Genomic DNA, 17230 nt, shown 5'->3' on the forward strand with positions numbered 1-17230 from the left:
CGCCCCCCGCCGCCATTGGCCGAGCTGCGGCCCGCCGGAAGGCCCCTCCCCTCCCGCGCCCGTGGCGCCCAATCCTTCGCGGCCGGCCTCAGAAAGGGCACGGTAGCGCTCCCATTGGCTGTCATTCAGTCTTGTTGGCCCGCCTTCAGATTTCTATTGGTTTCTGAGGCTCGCAATCTTCCCGCTTAGCGTTCCGATTGGTCCGCTCCTAGCGCACGGCGGCACGTCGTCCTCCTGCCGCGGCTCAGCAGCCGCTGACGGAGCCGCTATTGGGCGAGCAGCGGGGGGCGCCGCCGCTTCCCATTGGCGGGGCCGCCGTGCTCGCGCGCTACGCCTTTGCGACGTGATGACGCAGCGCGCGGCCTGGCCTGGTTCCCAAGATGGCGGCGCGCAGGGCGCGGAGGCCGCGCTGTCGCTGAGAGGCCCCGCGCTCCGGTGCCGCTCCCGCTCCCCGCGAGCTCTGTGAGTGCGCGGGGCCCGCTCGGGCCGCCCGCCGGCGACAGCCGCCGCCTGGGGAAGGGGGGAAGGGGGTGGGGAGGCCGGGGTGGGGAGCGCGCGCCTCCCCGGACACCGACAGCCCCGTCTACGGCGGGCGGTCGGGTCCGAGAGGGGTTGAGCATCCCCGGCTGGGTTGGGGCTGCAGGGGTGGAGCCGCGGTCGGCGGGTTGGTCTCAGGTAAGGTATAAAAAAGCCGCGATCGAGCTCTGGAACACTCCTCCAGTTTAATGGGGTGCGTAAAAAGGCAGGGAAAACTTATTATTTCCGGGCGTTGCGGTCTGGATTGGGACGTTTGAGATGGTTCATTTAAGATGTTTGCGGGTGATAATTGTCGTTCCTGGTTCCGTGTTCGGAAATGCTTTCGCTCCTTTATGGAAGCAGATCTTGTTGCTTCAGGCGCTTTTAGTGTTAACTGGTTTTTAAGCGCTTTAGAAGTTAGAAAGCAATATATCTTGTAAGAAAGAAGGATCGTTACAGTTATAAAAAATAGCACCTTTCTAGTAAATACGATGGGAATGTGTGGTCGTGGCCTGGCGCGCTTTTGTTGATTCTGGAAATAGTTTTTAGTTGCCATTTACTTTTTCTTGTGACAGAATTTAGATCTGTCTGTGACCGATTCTACGAGTTGTGAAGGTGATTCCAAAACCACCCTGAGGCAAAGACAGTTTCCCTTATTCTGAAAAAGAGAAACTTTGTGAAGGTGAGCGAGGTGCTGACTCTAGGCATCGTTCTGTGGCCGTTCACGTGATCTTCCTTCCGTTGTCGGAAGGGAAACGTCTCGAAAAGTAATAGCTGATTTTAAGAGTTAAAAGTTTGGGTCTTCCTATGACTGCCTTGCTTAGAGCGAATATATTGCATCATATGTTGATCACAGCCTGTTATGCAAACCTTTGCAGGTGACTGCAGTAATCTGTGCATAGTATCTGTAGTTGAATTGGAGTAAGAGCAGGTTTGTGCCTGAAAGAAATAAAGGCAGCCAATGTTCATTCTGTAAGCTGAGGCACAGCTGAACGTCTGTCATAATTCAAACCCCAGAAAGGTGCCTGCAGAGCTTTGTGATCTGCACCTATGTACAGAAAGTGCTGGTAAACACAGGCAAGTAGGAGACTCCTGGAGTGTTTTCAGTTGCCTTGTTTGGAGGATGATTTTAGGTGCTACCTTACTCTACAAACTCACAGCCGTCATCTTAATCTTGGTAGGTGAAAGAACATTGATGCATTTTTTTTCCTTTAAGTAATGCATCACAGCTCACTTTACAAAGCTTCTGCCAAGTGGTTGCTGCTGGGGTATCCCTGGGAGCAGGCAGATATTTCAGTGGCCATTCAGGCTCAGCTCACCAGTGCCTTTCCTAGTTACCAAGAGTCAGCTAATATCACTAACTTTTCAAATCTTTCTGCAGCCATCACTGAATTGTTTTTCCTACTTTTATGGACAAAGTAGGTGGAAGTTGTTTTGCTAAGAAATAGCAGATATCGTTGGAGATGTATTCTTGAGTTTCCTTATTAAACAGATAATAGCAAGGATAATCTATGGCTTTTTCTTTGGTTGTGTTTGCAATATAAGGGGAGGATAAAGGCAAAGTTATTGGTTACTTTTCTTTGAGCATCGGAAAAAGTTCTTTCCAACAGGCAAGGCTAAGCACTATTCCTCTTTACTCCTCTTTGAGCAGGAGCTGGAGGGGACAGCTGTCTCTATTTTTAAAGAATTCCTTTTTTCTTTTCTTCAAGGTCCTGAAGTGACTCTCTGAAGACTTCGTTTTTGAAAATTTAAAAAGCAAAAACAATTCTGTTTTAATAAATGAAGGAGAATAAAGAAAATTCCAGCCCTTCTGTAAACTTGGCAAACCTGGACCATACAAAGCCATGCTGGTACTGGGATAAGAAAGATTTGGCACACACACCATCACAGCTTGAAGGGCTTGATCCAGCTACGGAGGCACGATACCGCAGGGAAGGGGCCAGATTCATATTCGATGTGGGAACACGTTTAGGGCTGTATCCTTTGAACTCGTGTTGGTATGAAATGTCTTTATGAGTAGTGAGTTTTCAGAATAAAATGTACAAGAAATGTGGCATCCTCAGCTGTTCAGATGTTTAATTGTTAATCAAAAATATATTTGTGTTTATGTGCCTTCGATGTAATGTGTTCCTACACAATTTCTATCCATTCATTGGCTAAACAAGGTTCCAATTTGGCGAGAGGGAAGTAAGATGATACAAACTTTCAAATTAAGAGTAACGTCTGTGAGTTGGGAAACTCAGTGTTTCACTGTATGAATATACATAACTTCTCAAATGTTGAATTTTTCCCTCAGTTTTTTGATTGTACCTTTGAAGCTTCTAACCTCTGCCTCCCCAGTCTTGGTCTTTGGTGGCTGTTTTTTTGTTTCATTGGTTTGGGATTTACAACTCCTCCTGACTGTCCCACTCTCTCATAGATGGCCACTTAAATTTTCTGCTTCCTATGCTTCCTTCAGTCTTAGTTCTTTCTTTAATAAAGCATAGTGAAGACAAAATTTTTACTTTTCTTAAAGTGCAGATTAGGGAGCACGTTCAGATTTTATTTGCATTTGTAGGTGTGAATAGTAACTTTGCTCCACACCAGTGTTTGAATGTGAAGTGATAATTGTTCTGTTCCTTCTGTACCTACTGCTGGGTTTGACCTTCTCTGAAGCAGGTATGGTGCAACACAGGGATGACCTTAAGTGCATCCTCTTGTAAATACAATCAGGACTTTGCACACTTACAACAAATGCTGTAGATATCAGGTGCATCTAGCTGTAATCATAGTATTTACACAGCTTCAAGGGCTTTTGTGGCTTTTTGGTTTTCTTTTTCTAAAGCTCTTGTTTTACTTGCATTGTGTTCTAACTGGTCACTGAACAGCCAGTTACTTGAAGTACTTGATAAAGCAGTATCCATTGTGCATGTTTGGTTTTAAATTTATTTTATGTTCTGTTTGAAAGTCCTTAATCTACACCACAGACATTATGACACTCTAGCAACCGGAATAATTTATTTCCATCGTTTTTATATGTTTCATTCCTTCAAACAGTTCCCAAGATATGTAAGTATTTAGAATATTGATGACTTAATGATTGCACTAGACAGGGACTATTTGAAATGGTGATTAGTCACTTGGGTACTACTACTGCTGTTCCCTTCAGGAAGATGTCAAATTAGCATTTTGTCTTTTAATTGTTGCAGCTTAAAATTTGTTGTTCTTGCCTGTTTACACATTTCTTTATGCTCAGAAATGTGTTGGCATTGCAGTTACGACTTGCTGATACTGTTCTTTAGGCGTAGCAGCTGTAGTGCTGGCACTTCTGTATTAGCTGAAAGTAAAAAAGAAGTGTAATACAGTTTTATAACTGCTTGACAGACAACACTGAGCTGGGGCAAATTGTGCTTTGGGTTTCTGACCTTGAAATGAAGGTATATAAAATAGACAGTCCTCCAAATTCCGTTTTTTTCCTCTGAGAAAATAAAAGTTTAACACTATATAAAATTAGAAATTAGTATGCTCGTTAAGTCTTTCTTGGGAGACTTCTACAGAACTGTTAATGGAAACTGACAGTGCTTTTGTAATGCTACCCTGTATTGCATATCTACATGCAGATCACTTTTTGAAAGTACTTGCTTTTTTTTTAGGTGACAGGAGCCTGCTGTCTCTTCCTAGCAGGAAAGGTTGAAGAAACACCCAAGAAGTGTAAAGATATAATTAAAACAGCTCGTAGCTTGCTAAATGATGTACAGTTTGGGCAGTTTGGAGATGACCCAAAGGTAAAAATACTCATATTGAAATTGATTTCATCCTGTTGTACTGTAGTAAAGTGACACACATTCAGTAGAGCATTGACTGATTTTCAGTTGTTTTAAATTAAATTAGATGTTCAGCATGCATTTATGGCTCTTCTGAGTAATGTGATTGGTAGCTATGAAAGTAATTCTTCCTAATACAAGTAGCTTTGGGAGCTTACTGGATTAATTGTTTTCATAAAAAGTTTGCATTTTATTTCATGTAAATTCTGATACTATTTTGCAAATTAAAGTAAATTTGAGTAATTTCAGCCAGTGCAAGAAATGTTACCAAGACATAAGTCATAAATCGTCTGAATGGGATTTTAGGAAGTAGTTAATAGTGAGTCTGAAATAAGTGAACTGGATCTCAAAAGTATTGAGTTACAGTATTGACTTAGCAAAACTATGCTTCTCTTAAAATTTGCTTATTTTAAATAGCAGAAGGACTTGAAACTTTTGAGTGAAATGTGGTAGAGCTTATATTTTTGTTGTGATTTTGTATGTGACAATTTCATGCTGTGTCTGGTTCAGTTCATTCCTCTGCAGAGGAATAGGGATTTTAAACACCACATCCCCTGTCCTCACTCAAATAAATGTGAAGTAAAGGTATCTGAGTTTAAAATAATAAGTTGGAGAGCTTTCTGTTCTCCTTGGAGACAAACATGGTTGCCTGGAGGTGCTGTGTAGTCATGCTCTATACTGGCATGAAGGGTTTTTGAGTGAATGAAGGAATAATACCTTGTAACTCTCCATAGGAAGAAGTGATGGTACTCGAAAGGATCTTACTACAAACGATAAAGTTTGATTTGCAAGTGGAACATCCATACCAATTTCTTCTCAAGTATGCCAAACAACTCAAAGGTAAAATATTGCAGGGTGAGCAAGTAATACCTGTTATTGTTTTCCAGAACTTAATATATTAACAGTGCAAGAATATTCTGCTTCCAACTGTTTGTTCCTCCTAATCTTATGTCCTTTTTTTTTTTTTTATTTCTGATTGTTTTTCAGGAGACAAAAATAAAATTCAAAAACTGGTTCAAATGGCATGGACTTTTGTCAATGACAGGTAAGATACACCTAGGAAACATTCTGAAAGTGAAATAGTTACTGTTGCTTACTTTGTTCTGACACTGGATATTTTTTTGACAAATATTTGATATTTTTTTTCAGCTTGTTACATGTTTTCTTGATCCTGTTCCTCATTTTTTTAGTTCCATCATCTATGATAGTCCCATTGGCCACAAAATCTGGAATGAGTATGAAGTAAGACCTCTGCAATGTTGTAGTACTAATTTAGTGCTGCATTAAAAAGAAACTTGCTGTTTGAAAGGGCCAAACCAAGTTCTAAATCTCCAGGATACAGACTGGCTTTTTGCCAAATCCGTGATATATGGTACATTCAGGAAAAGAAAGAGATCGCTTTTCAATTCCTTCACGTTCATCAATATATTTTTAATGTGACATTTTGGTAATAGTGAAGAAGCCATTAAATTCACTGAGGAATAGAGGGTTTAGCACTGGATTTGCAATTTCTTGAATAATGGACTTGTAAGAATCATACTAATTAATGGGAGTGCATGTAAAAGCACTTCTCATGTGGTATTGAAAAGAAAACCAAAACAACTTGACACACTTTAGTCTTGTTCAGGAAGATTCTACAGAGCTTGGCAAGTTAATTTATTAAGGACTTGAATATTACTTTCTGTTTCTATAGCAAACTCTTAAGAAAATATATAAGTGGTCTGACTGTACAGAAATTGTGAATACATAGCTTTCAGTCATCCCTACAGCAGTAGAATATCATAAAAGAAAGAGGTGCATTTTCAGTCATATACCTGATTCGAATTAGCCCTGTGTGGCTTCACATTCTGTAGATACCACCTAAACTCCAAATTAATTTGACCAAAATTAATGTGGATCTCAAGAGATGTTTATTTCAGCCGTTGTCAGTTGTGGAGGTAATGATCTTACAGGTAGAAGAAAATTATGGCATGACTGTCACTATTAAATCTGTCAATCTACTGTAATTTTCCCATCAAAGTTTGGACACCATTGTACTTGCAATTAGATAGTGTTTAATCTTTAGAAAAACCTAACAGTTAAAATGCACTTCAGGAAAAGGCTTATGAAGTTGGAGGGGTTGTTTCAAATCATGCATTATAATTATCTCTGTTCTGAAGAGGCTGGATTGTGCTTACTTAATAAGCACCATATTACTATATTAGAAGTTTACTTTGTTCATAGGATCCTGTGAAAATCTGTGCTTTGCACTACAGGTCTTTAGAATATGTTGTCCTGTTCTTATACAGCCACAGTGAATTCATGGAAATTCAACTGGCTGGCTGGATTTAAAATTCTGTGAACAGATTATATGTTACAGAATATATGGAGGAAAGTGATAAAAAAATTCCATAATTTAAAATTGATATGAGGAAATAGTAACTGATTATGACAGAAACTTGGTTAATATCAATAATACCAATGACATCAATTATTTTAGGATTAGCTTTAACAAAGGCTTTTCAAGAGATAACCTTTGATATGTTGATCCAAAACTTGAGTTGCGCTTGACAAGTTGTTTTATAAATTCATGTTGGCTGTTATGTGGGGTTTTGGGTTTTTTTAATATTTGTTTACATTTTATTGACAAACATTTGGAAGCTCTAAAATCTGATTTGGGACTTATTTCATGACAATGGTAGTCCAGAAATAGTTTAGTTTTGTAAACTCTGTTGTTTAACAAGGCTCTTCATTAAAATTGCCTGAGAAGTTAGAACTGTGGTGGGATTTTATGCCCTGTTCATTATAGCTGTACATTAAATTGCACTTGGACAATCAGGCAATCTCCAGGGTTTTGTTTTGGTTTATTTTCTGTTGCAGTCTCTGCACTACACTGTCCCTGCAGTGGGAGCCTGAGATCATAGCTGTTGCAGTTATGTACTTAGCAGGTCGTTTGTGTAAGTTCGAAATACAGGAATGGACATCAAAACCAATGTACAGACGATGGTGGGAGCAGTTTGTCCAAGATGTTCCTGTTGATGTTTTGGAAGGTATGAACATCGTTTCCCACAATATTTAACTGTGTGGCCTAGGTCGTGATTAAATACAAATAGCTTTTTATCTAGGTTTCAGTCAAAATAATCTCATGTCAAGTATGTAACTCAGGTCATATGTGCTATGCCTTAATCTGGTTTTAAATTGAACTGGTTTAGCTTAGAAGCATATTTAATCATCATGATTTATCTTTTGTTCAATGTTTGTTTTACAATTTGTTTAGGTTATAACATATCTAATTAGCCAGAATTGTCATGCTGTGTTTTCTATTTTTTTAATGATTATCTACTCCCCATTTTAAATAAGTGGTTCTACAAACACTGGAATTAACAGAGCCTGATTTCAAGTGGTTTTCCCATTGATAATTGATTTCTTTGACCAAATTGTGCTGGTTAGAGATTTTTTTATGGTGTACCATGAATGATAAACAGATTACGGGGACCTTTAGCTCCTAACTTATTGGAAGAAGAATTTAGTACTAGTCTTTTGCTTAATTTCGTAAAACTTTTTTGACTGGTCTAACAGACATGTATGTTTTAACATAATATTCTTCCACTTGCTTTCTTGCTATATTACTGTCCTGTGAGCATGGTTACCTGGCTCTCCAGTCACACAGTAATGACATAAAGTGCATTATTACCAAGACACTGTGTTCTTCTGAATGGTGTGCATGTATGTGTATATATTACTCAGGATAGTCAGAAGAAACTTCCAGAAATGGAAGTATAAGTTGAAAATTAATCTTCTTTTAAAAAGTTATTTTATTCATTATAACGATGAGTAATATTTGCAGTCAATTCTTCCAAAGTTGATGTCCAGTAAAAATCAGAGTTGATAATTGTGTTAAATATACACTTGTATATTATAAGGTTGTAATACTTTGGAATTTTCTTTCTTTACTATTAAGATATCTGTCATCAGATCCTGGATCTATACTCACAGGGAAAACAGCAAATGCCTCATCATACTCCTCATCAGTTGCAGCAGCCACCATCTCTTCAGTCTACACCCCAGGCACCTACAGTACAGCAGTCACAGCAATCCCAGAGTTCAGAGCAATCCCAGACACAGCAGCAGAAAGAGTCTCAGCAGTCAGCACAGCAACAGCAGCAGCAGCAGCAGCAAACACAAGCACAGCAATCCAAAAAACCCTCTCCCCAGTCAAGTCCTCCTAGACAGATTAAGAGACCAGCAGTAAGTTGAACTTTAACTTGCAATTTATTTTCAGGCTGATCTGATGCCCATTAGATTTAAAGGCCACAGTGTACAACAGACTTGTGTTTGCTTTAAAAATGAGCCTTGTCATTAATTTAATGTAGTTGATTTTCCTTGGTTGTGTGGCAACTTTGCTAATGCAGAACAGTCTTAACAGTTCTGGCATACAACATTCTTATTCCACTTGAGCCAAAAGCCATGGAGAGACTTCTAAGTCAAGAGCTGTTCAGGTTCTCAGTGTTTGTGGTTCTGGGCTATCAAACTTCATTGTTTTCTCTGTTAAGCAGGTTTAATTCAGGGAGGTTTTCTTGTGATGTATCTGAATGTGGAGATGTGCACAATACTGATGAAGACTTTATTTGACTCTTTGATTAGTAATATTAAGAGAATAGTGACTTCTAAAGTTATATCAATATTCTTTTTAAAAAAGTCTTTTAAAATAATCCTTTAATGGTAGCAGCCTATAAATCATCATACTTTATAGCTTCACTTTGTCCATAATATCACATCACAATTGAAAATAAGAAGCTATATTAGCATAGTGTCACAAGTACCCTGAGCACTTTTCAACAGCCATCAAGTTCAAATGAAGATTTCAGATTTTAATCTATACTTCCGTTATTTTTTTTTTCACTTGTAAGTTAGAAAAAAAAAGTGTTATGCAAGTCTTCTTTCATGTGTACTTAGCAAGAGGAGTGTTTTCAGAAGTACAGTCTTTGGAACAAGTCCATTCAGAATGTAAATTTTCTTCAAACTTTTGCTCCTACTTGTAATGAATACATTCCTAAATTAGAAAAACAACAGACTAAAAGAACCAAACCAAAAACTAGAAGTAAGCAGCAAATATTGGAGTAAAATGGAATTGGAAGAGTGCAGCATCTTCCTGATGGCAGACTTCCAAAACAGACAAAAATATAGCTCTGTAAAACCTTGGTCTTGTAAGTGCTGGATAGAGCTTACTAGAGGAAAAGACCTGCACTGAAATTTTTAGTTGTTGCACTGAACTTTAGCATTGTTCAGGATAGTAAGATGATAGTGTTATTAATTAACTTGAAAAGTGTGAGAGTTCTTTATAGGTATTATGTATTTCTTCTCATACTTTTTATACCATCAGCACAAATTCTGTTTGAGTTGTCTGACTTGTAGGATCTCTTACTATTTTTCTTCAACAATAATCCCTGGGACAGTTTGGCACATCAGAAACTGTTAATAACAATTTTGTATTTTCCTATGTGTGCCATCTAAGTTTTTATGAGTGCTTGTTCATTCCTGTAAAAGATCTACCATTGCAGTACTACTGATTTTGCCCTATCCCATAACTTAATGAAGTATCTCGTGGAAAAAGGTGATGCTTTTGACTGAACAGTATCTGTTGTTCTTGAATAGTCACTTCTGGTCAACCCATAAGTGAAACTTACCTTTTCCTGAAATTAGTTTGAGGTCCATCACCTATTCATCAAGTTAAAAAATAGTAGATACACTGTAAGCAGCCACAACAAATAAAAAGCAAAGGGTGTCTCAATGGAGTTTTGTAGGAATACATACAGCACAAGCAGCATGAATTTAAGGAAAGTAAATGTAGTGATCCAAATTTGTTCTTTATCCTGGAATAACAAGCAGCCTGGGAGAACAAGATGTGTAGTGTTTGTAGGCTTTACTAGGTGCTTCTAAAATGTTCTTGAGTTACATACACCATAAACCTTACTTAAAATTTTTGTCTGCTTCTATAAATAGGGTTTTGCATGACTTCTTCTTTGGTTTGTGCAGAACAGAAATACACTTTGTTCCTGGAGGCTAGATTTTCAATTTACATGAACTCTTATAACACCCATTACCTTCTACTGAACCAGGATGCTTTCAAGCAGCTGAGGCATTGGCCCATGATTTACAGCCCATATCAGATGTCTAAAGCATCGGCACATCCTCTACATCTCTAGTGGTGAAGAGTGCTCAAATTTTCAGTTGATTTCACTAAAAATATAGTGGTGAATCATTAGATGTAAATAGTATTTTTATTTGGATTAAACTAGAAATTGTTATGGAGGACAATTGTATTCCTCATAGAAACAGCAGTAAAGGAACAGTTCCATTGTATAGATTCGGCTGAAGGTATTAAATACCCATCAGCATGACAGTACATAATGTTGATAATTTATTATTATTTATTATGACCCTTGGGTGTTCTGGCTGGGGCAGTACAAACTACAGTGTAGTAGAATGACCAGATAAATGCTCATCTCTATTTTAACAGATGCCATTATTAGAGAATTGTTGCTGCTTGATCCTTTCTTTTTTTCCTTTAGCATAAATGCAGTTTAAATTGATGTTTGTTTTTTTCTATCATGAGTTATTTTGCTCGTTTCCTGTTCCACTATAATAGTGTACCTTGATGTTGTTTTTTGAATATTGCTCCATATTAACAAATGCACAATAAATTAATTGCTTGTCACCTGAAGTGATCAACTGACTTCCCAAAAGGAATGATTTTTGGAAAAGATCCAACAAGTAGTGATTTGCTTCTATTTGAAAGTGTAGGGAGAGCTGATGCAGTTTTACAGGCGTGGATTTTAGTGCTAGAAAGTCAAGAAAAGACCATCCAAGTAAAATGAAGGCAGAAGATGAGTCCATGAGAGTCACTAAGAAAGAACTATGTGTGTTTGAAATGGTAAGATAAAGATTGTCCTTAAAAAGCAGGAAAGCATCTGGAAGGTGTCTGGAAAATTGAAATGATTATCAAAGGAATATAAGAATGAGGTTGTCTCAAGAAAGCAAAAATTAAGACAGCAAAAAGTTTGAGAATACCCATCAGAATTAAGGAAAAATACTGTTCAAGTTGGATTGAAGTGTGTGTCCATTCTTGCTGTGGAAAGTGAAATGAAGGAAACAGAGGAACAGTATATGCAAGTAAAGCTGCTAGAGATAAACAGTCTCTTAAAAAAACATTTTCATTGAAAAGACAAAGAAGGTATGTACTGTACCCCTCTGGCCTTCATCATTCTTTCTAAATATAGTTGTGCTTAAAATATCAATTAAGTTCTCTGCTTTTCTCAGAAACCATCAAGTAGTCATCTCAGTGGGACCATGTAATCTGGGAAGATTTTTTTATTCCCTTATCCATAGTTGTTTAAAAAACTCCAACAAAACAACCAACAAAAGAAGAAAAGACCCAACCAAAAACTATTGATCGGAAAGATGACGTGGGGGTTTGTGGGTTTTGTTCAGTGTGCATACATTTTTTTCCTGGCGTAACATTTGGATTTTATACAATGCTTTCCATCTGAAGGCTTCTGAAATGTCTTATGCTGTGCAACACTTTCACTGCCCTCCTGTCTTGGTAAATAAAGCATAAGAGCCTGAAGTGATTTTGGCAAAGGTTGAGTGACAGGTCAAAGCAGAATTGGGAACAGAGGCCAAGCCTCTTGTTTTCAGCTCAGTGAGCAGTGAACCAGACCATGACGTATGTGCAGTGGATGATAAATATATTAAATTAGATGTAACACTCAACAGTGGGAACAGCAGGAAATGCTGCATATAAAATACCTGTTATTTTTTCCAGTCTTTTCATTCTGTTAGTTAAGCTGGGCTTCCCCAGTGTGATTTGACTTTGTTTGTCTTGCACATAGCATAAGAAACTATAGAAGCATTTAGGTTGGAAAAGATCTTTAAGAACATCAGCTCCAATCTTTAATGCAGCACTGTCAAGTCCACCACTAAACCATGTCCCCAAATGCCACATCTACACATCCCTTGAATATGTGCAAGGGATGATGATTGAACCACTTCCATAGGCAGCCTGTTCCAATGCCTGACCACCCTTTCCATGAAGAAATTTTACCTCATATCCAATCTAAACCTCCCTTGGTACAACTTGAGGCTGATTCTTCTTGTCCTGTCACTTGTTACCTGGGAGAAGAGACTGAATGCAATGGTCTTATTTTTATCTTTGTTTTTTTTCATTTTTTCAAACAGGCTGTATCTCCAAAAGAAGAAACAAAGGCAGCAGGTAAATATTAATATTCTGTTCATGTTGCTTCCATTTTACTGCTTAAACTAGAATAAGTAATTTGCTGACATCTACTTAGTTTGTTTGCTTACAGGCTTCTCAGTTCTAAGCTATCTTGATCCTGATAATGTATCTTGAATATATATTATAACTGTTTTTAAAATGTTCCTAACTGCAAAACTTTAAATCGAGTATAACTTCCCCAAGCATCCCTTAATAGAATCTATTCAGTAGAAGTCTTGCTAAACTAGTCAACTCCCAATGCATCATATGGGAGTAGTTCCTCAGCAAGCTGTGAGGCCTTGAAGTGGCTGAAGGTACCACGTCATTAAATAGCTGCACTAGCCCTAAGTGGTTGGTAATCAGTGATGTTTGTAATTGCTTGTTGGCATGGCTGCCACTAAAAGGCAGTTAGTGTCAATAGCTAGTGTAGTGAAAGAAATGTACAGTCACTGCAGTGATCATTCCTGGTTCTTTTGTTTGTTTGGGGCTTTCTCTTCATTTTGCTGTTTTGGAACAAAGTAGTTCAGGATGCTAGGATGTACTTCCTAAGGAAGTCTGGCACTTAGTCCCCTGTAGCTGTGCAGATAGATTCCAGACAGCTGTCTCTTTCTCCCTCCTCTCTCTTGTCCAATTGCTATTTTGTTTGGTTTCTGACACATTTCCCTAGCAGAGCATAGGTCAGCTTCTTCTGAGAGTTATTCCAACTATTTACAAGTTAAAGTTTTGGGCTAGAAAACATACACTTGCTCATCTTCACTTACATACTACTATTGGGACAGTTTCTCTCTAGTTACAAAGTCATTTGAACTCGTAGGCATACGTTCTTTTGGAAGACTTATATGTGATACTTGATGCCAGTTTTTTTACACAAAGGTGTTGATTTTAGTTTTCTTTATATAACATACCTACTTAATAGGATTTCCACTGTACTTTTGCATAGTGTAAGGTGATGTGATAATCATTAGCATGAGACCAGAGATGGAATCTGGAAAATATTGCAGAGCAATAACCAATCACTAACTGATACATGTTTTTTAGAACCACCACCACCATCTAAAATTCCTAAAATTGAAACTTCACATCCACCAATACCTCCTGCACATCCACCTCCAGGTAAGCATTTATTTTCTTAATCGCATTTATTCTTCTTGTTAACTTCCTTGCTTTTCATTCAAGTAATGGTAGGTAATGCTGTGGGAGCAGGGGTTTGTTGCCTTGCTAATCAGCTTGTCAAGTAAAAATACAAGGTTGATGAGCTCCAGAGGGAATTTCATCATAGTAGCACAGGCTTTTCCAGACAGAAGTAAAAAACTTACGATGGCAACAAGCCTGTACTAGGTAGATAAAACAAAGCTGCAACAGTTAAAGGAAGACTAAAACTAATTGTTAATAGCAGGCTAAAAGGGTCTTCTTGATTTCAAAAGGATAGTAGAGGCCATATTAGATTACTGGAGCAGCATTCAGCTGTCCTGTAGAAGTTTTCCATGTTATATCTGTCATACAGGAATTCTGCAGGTGTGGAACTGCCAAACAATAAAGGGGGATACTTTCTTTGCTGTGCTTCAAAAGAGCAAAAAAAAGCTTCTCTTTTCTGCAAGAGAGCATTAATACTGCACACATGCCAAATGTTTGCAAAATAAACTGTACTGTTGTAAAAGTGTGCTTCCAGCACTTTGATGCATTAGCTGTCTTCCAGTGACCCTTAAATATGACATAAATATTTCACAGACCATGGTCCATAATATAACTGTAAGATGACAGCTTCTAACAGGGAACTAGAAGAGAGAAAAGCAGTCCACTGAAATACAGTAGGACAATTTTTCTCATTTGTTAAAATCTAATGAAGAATGATTTTTTTCTAAATACCATACTCATTATTCCTTCAGTTTTTGAATCTTGAATGCATATCTTGCATCCAGAATGGTTCTGAAAATGAGCAGATGAGGAAATCATTGCCTGCTAGAATTTAGGAGCTAGAAGTCACTGAAATCATGAGTACCACAGCCAGCATACCCACCTTTTGTGATTTAATTATGTGGCTTTCCTAGGGGGAAATTTCACTGTTAAAATCCTATTTAGGCAGGTAATGGATTTATTTCCCTTGTTAATGGAAATTTTCCTCTTTGTTTATAGAAGGATGTAATTGTACAAGCACTGAAACATTATCAAAATAAAGTGCAGCTCTGTGGAAAAGTCAGGTGAAAACCAAGAATGCATCTTGGCCAAGTGAACTAGGAGGAGGATTTATCTCAAATTCTGTTTAACACTGACAGTGTAGTATGCCACTAGAAATGAGTGCCTTGTATGTTTCTAAATAGCTTTTCTTACTGAATGATGTTGTAGATGCTTATATATACAAGCAAGATGAATGTCAAGATGTCCCAAGATGTCTTTTTTGTTGGTTGTTTTAATAATCTCTCTTACCATACAGAGAAGTTGCTATTAGGTTTGTCATCCTAGTGGTATTACTTACTTTATAATTTCTGCATTAAGAGGGGAAAGCAAATGATTCTTATTTAGAGAGAGGGCAGCTTAAAGCATGTTCTTTTCAGAAGTGGTTAAGTATAATTTTGTAAAATGCTGACCTTTTTACTACCTTCTCCAGTATGTCAGGTACTGAGTTCACTGAAATTAATCAATGGGACAAAGCTGATCAGAATTCATGTCCTTCTTACTTACCCTTTGGTTTTCTTTTTCCCTTTCTTTGGTAAACAGTTTTAGAACTGAGTGTTAAAGACTTGAGACTTTGACCTGTGTTCTCAAGTAATGTTTCCAAATATGGGAGGCAGGTGAAGTGCAGAGGGTAATCCTAGCCCACCTCCTGGACTACTAAAGAGGTAGAAAGGAGGCCTGGACTAAAGAAGGTGGAAGCACTGAACTAAAGATTTTTGGTATTGTGAATCCTTTGACTTTTTAAATCCACTAGTTGTGATTCCATCCATCCAGTCTGTTATTTCTGCTGATTGTACAATAATATTTAAATAGTACAACAACATAAAAAATAGTAGTAAGAAAAATGAATTTAACTTTTAGAATGGGAAAAGCTGGCCTTGAAGCTTTGATAGGCAGCTTAGTTGGTTTTTAGCGACCTTAGAAGGTCTGACTGGATACCATATGGCATTCAGAGACTTAGAGAATTGAGTTCACTTTTGCTAATATAACTGAAGGAAAAATATAAAGTATTCAGAAGCTGTTCTTGCCACTATCCTTCAAAAAAAAAAAAATTTTCTTTTCCAGAGCGCAAGCCTCCTTTGACAACAGCAGTTTCAATGGGAGAACCAGAGCAATCTACTACTGTGGACTCAGTAGATATGCCAAAGGTCCAGATCCCTCCCCCTGCTCATCCTGCCCCAGTACATCAACCTCCACCTCTGCCACATCGTCCCCCACCCCCACCTCCCACCAGTTATATTACAGGGATGTCTACTACAAATTCTTACATGTCGGGGGAGGGCTATCAAAGTCTCCAGTCAATGATGAAAACAGAAGGACCAACATATGGAGCTTTACCGCCGGCCTATGGACCACCAGCTCATCTACCATATCATCCTCATGTCTACCCTCCCAACCCTCCACCACCAGTTCCACCTCCACCCCCTGCTTCTTTCCCCCCACCCAATATTCCACCTCCTACTCCTGGATATCCTCCTCCACCTACATACAACCCTAATTTCCCACCTCCAAGACTGCCTCCAACTCATGCAGTACCACCTCATCCACCTCCAGGGCTGGGAATGCCACCAGCTAGTTACCCCCCTCCTACTGTTCCCCCAGGTGGACAGCCACCTGTACCACCTCCAATTCCACCACCTGGTATGCCACCTGTAGCAGGACTTGGACGTGCTACATGGATGAGATAGCATGAGGTCATTTGCACGATATACCTTTATGTTGATTAGGCAGGAGTAGATAGCCAAAACCTACATTGTAAAGATGAAGAGGAGGGTAATCTGTATAATTTAGAGGAAGAAATGAAAGTAAATGAAAATTTAGCTGATCTGTTTGCAGTATGGTTTATGGTGAGTTATATAGGCTTCTAGATTTTAATCAGCTTTGCAGTATCTATTCTAACTTTATACATTTGACTTAAGTTTAAATTGTCTTGACTTATTCCAGCACTGGATTACTTTGTACTAGCAAAACCAGCCATATTGGCTCAATTATATCAGTAAGAAGAAAATTTCCTTCTAGAAATCAGTGCCTATTTTTAAGTATCAAAATAGCCAGATACTATGATATTTGATCTATAATAAGAAACTTCATTTTTAATAGTAAGTAAAACAACACGATGTCAAGCATAAAAGCTGCTTTATTTAAGAGAGATTCTGAGTGCTAGCTGACTGGAATAATTTTGAGGTGTTTGCCTTGCTGATAGTTTTGGTTTGGAATGTACTGGTATCTTAAAATATTGTATGTTTACACCTATTTGCAAATTCCTGTACATAATATATATATTTTCTAAGTGTGAAAGTCTGAATGTAACAGCCTACTGTGATGTACATCATAGTTATAAATGGGACTACTTTGTTCACTCTACCCAAATAAAATTGGTTCTGAATTTAGTGGATTTCCAGGTTTTTCATCTTAGTTCAGAGGTCCTAACTATGGTTACTCCAAGATACTCCACAAAGTATTTCAGCAGTGGTCTCCCAACTCT

At 38.3% G+C, this 17230-nt stretch overlaps 1 protein-coding gene across 2 annotated transcripts; it reads left to right on the forward strand.

Moving 5' to 3' along the window:
• The first annotated feature begins 342 nt into the window (after positions 1-342).
• CCNK (cyclin K) lies at positions 343-17135 on the forward strand. Of its 2 annotated transcripts, XM_015631356.3 has the most exons (12): positions 349-462; positions 1092-1198; positions 2226-2492; positions 3483-3564; positions 4149-4280; positions 5054-5159; positions 5307-5364; positions 7179-7348; positions 8260-8546; positions 12537-12570; positions 13612-13686; positions 15811-17135. In XM_015631356.3, exons 3-12 carry the CDS (start codon positions 2296-2298, stop codon positions 16431-16433), a joined length of 1764 nt encoding a protein of 587 aa, XP_015486842.1. In that variant the 5' UTR covers positions 349-462; positions 1092-1198; positions 2226-2295; the 3' UTR covers positions 16434-17135. The 2 variants fall into 2 exon arrangements, with proteins under 2 accessions (XP_015486843.1, XP_015486842.1); XM_015631357.3 differs by lacking the exon at positions 1092-1198 and having other exon boundaries at positions 343-462.
• The last annotated feature ends 95 nt before the right edge of the window (positions 17136-17230 follow it).

Source organism: Parus major, chromosome 5 (genome assembly GCF_001522545.3).
Source record: "Parus major isolate Abel chromosome 5, Parus_major1.1, whole genome shotgun sequence".
NCBI classification, from domain to species: domain Eukaryota; kingdom Metazoa; phylum Chordata; class Aves; order Passeriformes; family Paridae; genus Parus; species Parus major.

Excerpts from the sequence above, each read along its gene's own strand:
- CCNK (XM_015631357.3), top strand. The coding sequence starts at position 2,296 with ATGAAGGAGAATAAAGAAAATTCCAGCCCTTCTGTAAACTTGGCAAAC. Across the intron at positions 3,565-4,148 it reads TCAAACAGTTCCCAAGATAT|GTGACAGGAGCCTGCTGTCT; the intron begins GTAAGTATTTAG and ends CTTTTTTTTTAG. Across the intron at positions 4,281-5,053 it reads AGTTTGGAGATGACCCAAAG|GAAGAAGTGATGGTACTCGA; the intron begins GTAAAAATACTC and ends AACTCTCCATAG.